At 41.9% G+C, this 10,134-nt stretch overlaps 1 protein-coding gene across 19 annotated transcripts in view; it reads left to right on the forward strand.

The window, feature by feature from the left end:
* abi3bpb (ABI family, member 3 (NESH) binding protein b) overlaps positions 1 to 9,847 on the forward strand; it is a 29,766-nt gene extending 19,919 nt beyond the window's left edge. For 7 of the 19 annotated variants that reach the window (XM_042296664.1, XM_042296667.1, XM_042296672.1 and 4 more), the window contains 12 exons: positions 29 to 94; positions 906 to 992; positions 2,851 to 2,913; positions 3,208 to 3,330; positions 3,467 to 3,556; positions 3,679 to 3,888; positions 5,139 to 5,244; positions 6,053 to 6,132; positions 7,024 to 7,053; positions 7,476 to 7,634; positions 7,740 to 7,862; positions 8,021 to 9,847. In XM_042296664.1, coding sequence (XP_042152598.1) covers positions 29 to 94; positions 906 to 992; positions 2,851 to 2,913; positions 3,208 to 3,330; positions 3,467 to 3,556; positions 3,679 to 3,888; positions 5,139 to 5,244; positions 6,053 to 6,132; positions 7,024 to 7,053; positions 7,476 to 7,634; positions 7,740 to 7,862; positions 8,021 to 8,136 — 1,253 coding nt within the window. In that variant the 3' untranslated portion in view covers positions 8,137 to 9,847. The remainder of the gene's footprint in view (positions 1 to 28; positions 95 to 905; positions 993 to 2,850; positions 2,914 to 3,207; positions 3,331 to 3,466; positions 3,557 to 3,678; positions 3,889 to 5,138; positions 5,245 to 6,052; positions 6,133 to 7,023; positions 7,054 to 7,475; positions 7,635 to 7,739; positions 7,863 to 8,020) is intronic. The other 12 variants (XM_042296669.1, XM_042296675.1, XM_042296677.1 and 9 more) reach the window with 3 other exon arrangements.
* Positions 9,848 to 10,134: the final 287 nt, after the last annotated feature.

A 10,134-nucleotide genomic window follows, 5' to 3' on the forward strand; every position in this document is an offset into this window, starting at 1 on the left:
CCATAACAGTCACTCTTCTTCTCCACAGCCAATGGTAAGCATCACAAAGGAACCGGCCTCCCCAAACCAGTCGTTTGGAACAGACTGAGAATGGGTAAAAAGAGCTGATATTTCTCCTCTGTGTCTCTCATCCATTAACCCATACAGTTTGTTGGCGTTGTGGCGGCATCATCAACCAATATCGGTGTCCTTCACCCATTCATTTTGTTTGTCAATAATGTGTCTGTCTAACCATCCATCCATTCATCAGCCCGTCAGTCTGTCTATCCATACGTTGCCATCTGTCCAAGGGTCTTGGTGTTCTTGGTTTTAATGCAAGCTTCTGCAGATTCAATGCTTTTGCAGGCTTCAAAGCTTATGACAATGAGTAATCAAAGGGGTATTAAGTAATCACTGCTCTTTTTAGGGAGGTAAGCCTGTGTTAGTACCCATTTGTGGTGGTGGGAAAACTCAGTTCATGTTTTCCAGGCAGAAACTGAAGCAGTTTCAGAGGTCTTCAAAGATCAGGCTCTTTGTATGCCGAGCTACATAACCAATGCTGTTTCTCTGTCACAAACGGGCAAACTGGAAGTCAAATCAATGTTGAGCTGCTTATGGTTGGGTTTCACCCTGCGCATGATTGTATGCATGTCAGTCCTGTACTGTACTCATTGAGCATGAGATGTGGTTGGGTTGTCTATCATCATCATTCACTGTATGTTTGTGCTCTGTTTTATGTTATGGTCAATTGGTTGTGTCTTTACTGATAATGCAAGACAGTGGAATACTCAAGGATGATTCTTTGAAAGATCTTAATTGATATGTTCAGATATCATCGATGTCTTCAAGTGCCTGGACACGCCACATTTCCCTCAAAGACACAATAGGTTTGGGAATAGGTTTTAATCTTAGTACTTTTCCTGCAGCAAACACAAACAACTCGCTGTTGGAGGACATAAACCCTGATGTTTTGGGCCGTTCAGGCTTCTCTTCCATTGAGGACCAGTTCTATGGTAAAATGGCATGAATCCAGTCTTATCTGCACCCAGCGCAAAGCTAGCCCTGCCCACGCTGACACACGCTAGCTTCCATCGCCTTCATTCCGGCCCAGACTGCATGAGTCGGCCATGTTGGATGTAAAAATACGTCTTGTTTTGATCAAAACACTGGACGACCATCACTAAGAATTCGACCAAAGGCTTCAGTTTAGCCGGGCCTTTGGAAAATACTCTCCTTTTTTGGAAAGTATGACGTCTGAGGGTCATTAGCTTATTTTTAAGAACCTTATTTTGGCGTGTTTCTCACCAAGCTTTGCACTTTCTCTTACCACATGTTAAGAAATAAAGTGTTCTATAATAGCCCTGCCGCCGTGTAATGAACTTGACGTTTTGTTTGGAGGGTGGCTCATTTTCATCTATTTTCCTGGGTAGGTTCCACATGCTTCTGGCCTGATTGCAAGTATTGACTTAAGAAGAACAATAATCTTCACAGGCTAGTGCATCACTGTGGAGGTGCCAGTGTTTAGAGTACCCATCATGCAATCAGGAGTGCATGGCATCAGCTTTTCATCAGCTACAGGAATTCAATGTTTGCATTTGGTTACAGATTTGTGTTTGTATGAACTAGACTTAGTGGACTAATATTTTTGCATGAGTAGACAGGTCACAGTGCAAAGGCAGAAAAAGTCAGCAGTCAATAATGATTGTGTTTGGTGGCTTGTCACTTGATCATGCAGTCCCCTATGATCAAGCTTCACTGCATGTTCTGTACCCTTTGAAACATTTGTCATCTTTATCTATGCTGGTTCCACGTGGCTAGAAAAATGCAATGTTTTAAGATTACATAGAACACTGTCATTGCAGAGAAATATCTATTTTTACTCCGATTTCAGTAGAGTCACAGTTTTATAAATGTATAACATATGCTATCCTGAATGACAGCATGAAAAAAGTTCGGGAAAGCTTTTCTTTTTAAGTAGAACCATGTTTTCTAGAAACTGTAGAGTTGGATAAAGCAGTGCTAACTGCAAACTGGCAGTATTTCAAACATGGATATTTTACATGTAATTGATGGAAAGTAATGGACCCTTATTGTTTTATATTACCAGCTAAAATGTTTCAGAGCTACACCAGCTTTTATGTACTGGGGCTTTGCATTTAGCATATTTTCTTATGGATTAGGAACAATTCCTTGATTGTGAAGAATTTGGCCTCAATGCAACAGAGCGCTAATTGGCAACAGGTTAAGCATTTCGTTCTGGGTAACTTTCAGAACATGTGTAAAACCTCAAGGAATTACAAAGGATTGTTCATGTTTTAAGGTTCATTGGGCGTAGGGTATGGGGTTTTACCATCCGTTTATTTATACAGTCCATATAGAGTTCCTTCCAATCATTTTCCACAGCTCTTGGTCATCAGTATGATGTGCTATCTAGAACCTAAAAAGGTTCTTCTGCTGTCCCCATAGGAGAACCCTTTTTGGTTCCAGGTGTAACCCTATTATGTTCCATGTAGAAGCCTTTACACAAAGAGTTCTACCTGGAAGCAAAAAGGGTTCTCCTATGGGGACAGCAGAAGAACCATTTTTGGAAAGATTTTTTCTAACAGTGTATGACAGATGGTGCATGTCAGATACGTGATGAAATCCTGATGTAGGATTTTCTCTAGATATTGCCGATTGTGTCAACAATGGTCAAGGAATTTGGGTTATTCTACAAGTGGCGGTGAAAGAGTGTTCCACTGTTTTTCATTTAAGATGACCTCTTCAAGGCAAATAATGCCATCAGAGAGACAAAGGAATGGTTCTCGCAGAAATTGTAATGTTTAGTGATTATGTGATTGACTGTTGTTTCCTTTGATTTCTATTTTTCAGGATCTCGTCCATCCATTCCTGTCAACAAAAAGACCAACCTGGTTGGCAAACCTGGTGATATGAGTAAGGTTTAGTTGGTTGTAATAATAACACATAATTGAACATTGAGCAGTTTTCTATACATCATCCACTGCCTGAAATGGGGGTATACACACCAGTTCCGAAACTCCATTATAAACCAGCTGTTAGGGAAAGAGTATTTTGTCATCATGAAGTTTGTCATTTGGCTGAGCTTATGTTTACAACCTCGAAAGGCACCTTTCCTCTAAACAAATATAGAAATATTGAGAAAGCCAAGAAAAACAACAAACTTTTTTTTTGTAAACTATGTGCTTTGCCAAACTCTGTTCTCTACAGACAAGCTGAATGTCTTGAAGCAAACAGACAAGGCCTCCATTTTGAAGAAGTTTCCATCAGTGACGACTAAACCTGCCAAGCAAGACCACAGACACACAACAACGACTGCACCATCAGCCAACGGTATAACCGATCACAATTCAGAGCTAAATTATGTCCTAAGAAAACCTACATTATTGGTGCCCCATGTGAGGACAATCCTTAAATGTGTTTTGTGGAGCTCTAAAGCATATCCTTGTCCTTTCTCATCCTCTCACAGACATCTGGTTTGAAACCTGGGAGAACTCCTCATTATTCAGCTCCCTACCAGCCTCTGACGTGGACGCATTGGGAAAGAAACGTTTCGTTGGTAAGTAAAAAACCCTGCTTGTAACCATCATGTACTTCTATTGTCCCGGACAGAAAATGACTAAATGGTCATTTTGAACCAGCAGTGCAGGGATCCTTTAAATGTGATCTCTCTTCCCTAAGCACCCCATGTAGTCTACAAGACGGACAAGAAACCAGACGAGCCTTGTTCCATCACCACCTCTCTCAGCTACTTCCCAGAGGAGGAGGGCGGGGAGACAAACGTGACAGCCCCGCCCAAGTCTCCGCCCTACAACCTCACCGTGGTAACGGTGGAGGGATGCCCCTCCTTCATCATTCTAGACTGGGAAAAGACAGACAACGACACCACAGGTGGGGAGAGTGGGACACTGTACCTGTCTTTGTACTCCAACTACAATGCAAATGCATAGCAACATACACCACCGTTCAAAAGTTTGGGGAAATTTAGAAATTTAAGTGTTTTTCAAAGAAAAGCACCTGCAAAAAGTCCATTAATAAAATAACATCAAATTGATCCGAAATACAGAGTACAATAGACATTGTTGATGTTATAAATGACTATTGTAGCTGGAAATGGTAGATGTTTTTTGGGAATATCTACATAGGCGTACAGAGGCCCATTATCAGCAACCATCATTCCTGTGTTCCAATGGCATGTTGTGTTATCTAATCCAAGTTTATCATTTTAAAAGGCTAATTGATCATTAGAAAACCCTTTTGCAATTATGTTAGCACAGCTGAAAACTGTTGTCCTGATAAATAAAGCAAGAGCAAGAGGACAAGTACATTAGAGTGTCTAGTTTGAGAAGGCCAGCATCCTGGAGTCGCCTCTTCACTGTTGACGTTGAGACTGGTGTTTTGCAGGCACTATTTAATGAAGCTGCCAGTTGAGGACTTCATTTCATCTGTTTCTCAAACTAGACACTCTAATGTACTTGTCCTCTTGCTCAGTTGTGCACCGGGGCCTCCCACTCTCTTTCTATTCTGGTTAGATCCAGTTTGCTCTGTTCCGTGAAGGGAGTAGTACACAGCATTGTACGAGATCTTCCGTTTCTTGGCAATTTCTCGCATGGAATGGCCTTCATTTCTCAGAACAAGAATAGACTGACGAGTTTCAGAAGAAAGTTCTTTGTTTCTGGCCATTTTGAGCCTGTAATCGAATACAGAAATGCTGATGCTCCAGATGCTTCTTTAATCAGTACAACAGTTTTCAGCTGTGCTAACATAATTGCAAAAGGGTTTTCTTATGATCAATTAGTTAATCTAAGTTTATCATTTTACAAGGCTAACACAACGTGCCATTGGAACACAGGAGTGACGGTTGCTAATAATGGGCCTCTGTATGCTTATGTAGATATTTTATTAAAACATCTGCCATTTCCAGCTACAATAGTCATTTACAACATTTAACAATGTCTACACTGTATTTCTGATCAATTTGATGTTATTTTAATGGACAAAAAATGATCTTTGAAAAACAAGGACATTTCTATGTGACCACAAACTTTTTAACGGTAGTGTACATTGGAAAGTGTGACTCTGAATATTGGGATACTTGGTGAATTCTTGAATTCAACAGTGATTTCCTGGTTGTTGTGTAGAATATGAGGTCATCTCCACGACGAAGGGACCAGATGGTACTCAGGTCTCCATCCTGACCACCAACCAGACTCACACTGCAGTAGAGAACCTCAAACCCGAGAGCAGGTATATAATATAACATCTTTGTGCCTGTGTTTCAGATTGATTCAACACATTGTGTTCTCTCGGTATGCTCTCAGTCCTCAGACGGTAGCTTTTTTCAGAACTTTGAAAAAGTATGAAAATGCATGCACTCGCTACCGTAAGTCTGCTAAATAACTCAAATGTAAATGTTTGTGAAACTTATACTATCTGAAAGGCTTTCGTTCATGGAAATAATACAACATTTTAATTATTCATTGTATTATTACTACTTTTGTCAGAAGGATAAGCTAGCTAGCTATGTCTGGTTAAGATCAGGACCTGCACTTCTCTCTGGCGTAGTTGGAGAAGAAAGGCGTGTGGAGAGCAGAGGAGGGCCGCCACGCTCCCTAGGTTTTTAATGAAGCCTGAATATGGGAGTATTTGACATTAAAGAAGTGATAGAATATAAACCAGGGCTTCCTGTGAGCTGAGCCTGCTGAGGCTACTGGCACGTGGTGGACCAATCGCTGTGTCTGAACATCTCATATGGAGGAGACATTAGCGGGAGGGACTCTGGCTCTCTGGACTGCACTGTCTGGAGAAGAGATAAATAGGGAGGCAATACTAGAGCCTTTCCTTGCTGTAACAACAAGGCCGAACAAGAATACACTACGTTTCCATCAAAATACTGTGTCCACTTTAAACGCTGTGAGGATTAGAGGAAAATCTGATTCTGTGGAAATGATTGCTTGCAATTGGAAATGGAGCGGAAATTGGAATCTGGAGCGAGTCGGTAGGATAATCGCTGTGAGACCTTCTGATAGTGACACTTCCTGCTCTTACCTCACAGCTACGAGTTCAAGGTGAAACCCAAGAACGAGCTTGGAGAGGGGCCACCCAGTGAGCCTGTGTCCTTCAACACTGAATCAGGTACAGTATGGGCCACGTTGTTTTCTAGGCCAGCACTAATACACCTCATTAAACGACACTTGGTGATTGGTTGTTTCGCTGAATCGCTGACTTACGCCATTACCTATTCAGGAGTCAGTTAAAAGTTAAAGAGCCACATCTGGCCTTTTGCGTAGGCCATCTGTTGACAAGGTCAGGCATTTGGCTTTAAACAAAGAAACAAGCATCCACTAAAATACGCACATACAAACGTACTAACGCACAGTCTCGTCAGCCAGCTCCAGTCATGTCTGGCGGTCCACCACTTACCGGTGTAGGGGTCTGTAATTAACTAGCTGTTGTTAACCTAATGATTTCAGCATGGCCTCTCCATTTCCATAACATTGGCTGCTGCCTCTCCATGTAAACTGCCTCCAACCCCAGGAGTGCTGTCAGCTGCCAGCTCTCCCTCATCCTGCATTGCAGCTCACAACACACTCAATCAAACTCACTAATACAACAGCGTATCATAAATGAATGGCAAGTAGGGAATCAGGTCATTTTTATGGTTCTGGGAGGACCTCACCGCTGGGCCTCATTGGCTCACAGAGGCTTACCCTCTATGTGAGAGATGAGGAGGAGTTTGAAGGCAAATGATTTGTCCTGGAGTCTCCTGGGGTCCCACACTACCATATCAGACTGGCTCTTCAGTGCCAGAGTGGACTAAATTACTTTCCGTAGATTTTGTATGGCTTTGCTACAAGACGTGTGGTTTTGTGGTCTTTTATTTAGGAGAATAACCAACTTAATTCAAAATCGTTTCGGAACCATTTCTACAGTCTATTCTGAGAAAAAGACATTTGAAAGCACCTACTAACTCACATTTCTCTCTCTGCCTCTTTTTCTTCATCTCTCCATCCCTCCGTCCTGCAGCGGACCCACGTGTGAGTGAGAATGTCTCAGGTAAGCCCCTCAGTCTGTGGTCTGTCCTGAGCACCGGTCCCAGGTGACACATTCCACCAGGCTGAATGAATGGATGATCTAATGAAGGTCTGGCCTGGCACAGCGAGAGTCTGTGGAGTCTGTGGTGCCCCAGTGCAGCAGTACACTGCTCTCCATCCAATATCTATGAGCTCACTTCTTCCACGCCCAACTCACAGCCAGACCAAACATTTACACAGCTAAATGAATGGAGACATTTTTATTTTCCCTTTCATTTCATCAGTAGTAAAAGGCTGTGATACACTAAAAAGACAACTCTGATTGGGAATGCAAATATACATTTGGGCTTCTACTCATCTCTACTTTCTTAATTATTATCTTTGTTTCATGCTTAATGCCTTTGATATTCCACGTTCTAATATTTTGTTAACTATTTCCTGTAGGAAAAGATGCCATCTGGACCCAGTTCCCCTTCAAGACAGACTCATACTCGGAGTGCAATGGCAAGCAGTACGTAAAAAGGACCTGGTACCGCAAGTTTGTGGGCATCCAGCTCTGCAACTCCCTCCGATACAAGATATATCTGAGTGATTCTCTCAACGGTCAGTTCTGCTTCCGGCACTTAGTGTCTATAGTAGAGAACAGTACTGTAGCTCAGTTTAAATTGCCATCCCTTTCGACAACTTTTTCCCCTAATAACTTTACAGGTAAATTTTACAACATTGGGGACCAGACTGGCCATGGTGAGGACCACTGTCAGTTTGTAGACTCGTTCCTGGATGGAAGGACAGGAAACCAAGTCAGGGCTGACCAGCTGCCAGCAAGAGAAGGTACAAGCTACAGCACTGACACATCTATCTTTCAATTGTTGGATTGAGAACCTGTTAAGAAAATGCTTAATATCCATGCCTGAAAACAACTGCATTTTCACAATGTCTAAAACGACTCAAAGTTCAGCCCCTCACTTCATTTTGTCTGTTACATACAGGGTATTACAGGGCTATGAGACAAGAGCCAGTCAACTTTGGTCAGATAGGAGGGAACTCTCACGTCACCTACGTGTCATGGTATGAGTGTGGAACGGCCATTCCTGGCAAATGGTAGGACCCCCCCAAAGCTGTCTGTGGAGAAGGCCGAAGGATATACAGTACATATCAAACCGGCTGGGAAGGTGGCAGGAAGGGTCCTTCTACGCATCCAATCAGTCTCTGGATGCTACATATCCCCATCCATCCGCCCCCAACCCCCAGCCATGTAAAAACCTGTACAGGATCTCCGGGTCAGGTTAATATAATGTCCATATGTAATAGCCTTATCTTATTTATCAAACATGACAAAAAGGCAAAGGGATAAAAAGAACATAGTATGAGATAAATGGAGAAACTTCTAACTAACAGTGTGAGGTAACAAACATACAGTAGGTATCTTTTTTTTGTTTTAATAATGGGAAGCTGGCTCCCTGAAACTTATTTTGATAACGTGTATAATATTATTTATCAAAGTGTTTGATGCCATGTTCCGAGTTCTAGGAAATGGGTTATAATGCAACGCTTTTGCTGTACAGTACGAGTTGTAGAGTTTCAGACAACCTGCCGGAATTTCATGGTTTCATTCAGTGACCGATTCATGGTGCAAGAATTGTCCCATAATTTGGTCAGTCTTAGGGCTCTATTCAATCCGCTGAAGCTCAGCGTTGCAGCATGATTGAAATTTAAAGGCAATTTTCCCGAGTTAGCGGAGACTGCATTCATGGTAAACGCTGCATATGTCGGCTCAATGGGAAATGACCTTTACATTTCCATCACGCAATCTGTAATGCTTCAGCGAAACAAATTGAATCCAGCCCTAGTTCAATATACACCTTCAGAGAAGATAATGCTGTAAATATTAACATGAAGTCCACTCTCACACATATCCACTAACCAGTGGAGGCTGCTGAGGGGAGGACGGCTCATAATAATGGCTGGAACGGAGTGAATGGAATGGCATTAAACATATGGAAACCATGTATTTGCTGTATTTGAAAACATTCCACTAATTCCCCTCCAGTCATTATCACGAGCCCGTCCTCCCCAATTAAAGTGCCACCAACCTCCTGTGCCAGTAGTTCATTGTATGAATGTTGACCGAGCAATGGCACATGACGCACCTGCATCTTCCCCTCGCAGTCACCTAAAACCAAAAAGGAAAATAAGCACACATGCAGAGGACGTCTCGCACCAAACCAATACTTCTCCTTCATTAGCCCTGATATATGGGGTGGCTGTGCATGGGAGGTCTTTACACTTGCAATTTGCACAGCATAAATGTATTTATATGTATATGGAGAGACAGTATTTTTTCAACTAACTTTTTCAAAAGACACGTCCCTTAAAGCGAACGCTCATACTTCACAGTGTTCCACTGGCAACATTTTACATCCTCTGATACAACACGTTGTATATATATCATGTTGGAAAATAAGAGGGATATCTTTTCTTCTTAGTAGCCTTGATAAATGGTACAGAGAGGAGTCCTGTTGAATGATTTCTTAGTTTTGTACAAAAATACATTTTTGGCTCAATGCGCTTGCAGATCAGTGTTTTCATACTTATTTTTTATGGAGAATGTTTGTCATATGGAACTGTACTCTTGTTTTTGTAAACACACTTTCATTTCTGTATCTATTTTCAATAATAAAAACAGAAGTTCTGTTACTTTTTTATTTAAAAAAATATGTCCTTGCCATTTTTCACTTTGGGTAACTCTAAGTGATAGTGTTTTCCAGTTGAAGAAGCGTACAGGTGGAACTTGAAAAATAAACTGCCTTCCTTAACTGGGCTGCTCTGTTTCATCCATAGAATTTCTATTAGGTCTAAAAGAAAATGTAGTGGTTTTTATGGTCTGTCTATGTTGACATGAGATGTTGACCACCACTGAGCCGATCCCCTTACAGCTCATGCATCCTGGTGTACTTTCCCCATGTCAGAGTAAAACCACATCGCCAATTAGAAAGATCAACAGACATCCATGGATTACCACGCTTTTCCAGAGAGAGCCCAACGAAGGCCAAATTCAACACAGGGACATTCTTCCAAATCGCAGGGGCAAGGGGAAAAAAGT

The sequence above is a fragment of the Oncorhynchus tshawytscha genome, linkage group LG14 (genome assembly GCF_018296145.1).
Source record: "Oncorhynchus tshawytscha isolate Ot180627B linkage group LG14, Otsh_v2.0, whole genome shotgun sequence".
Classification (NCBI taxonomy): domain Eukaryota; kingdom Metazoa; phylum Chordata; class Actinopteri; order Salmoniformes; family Salmonidae; genus Oncorhynchus; species Oncorhynchus tshawytscha.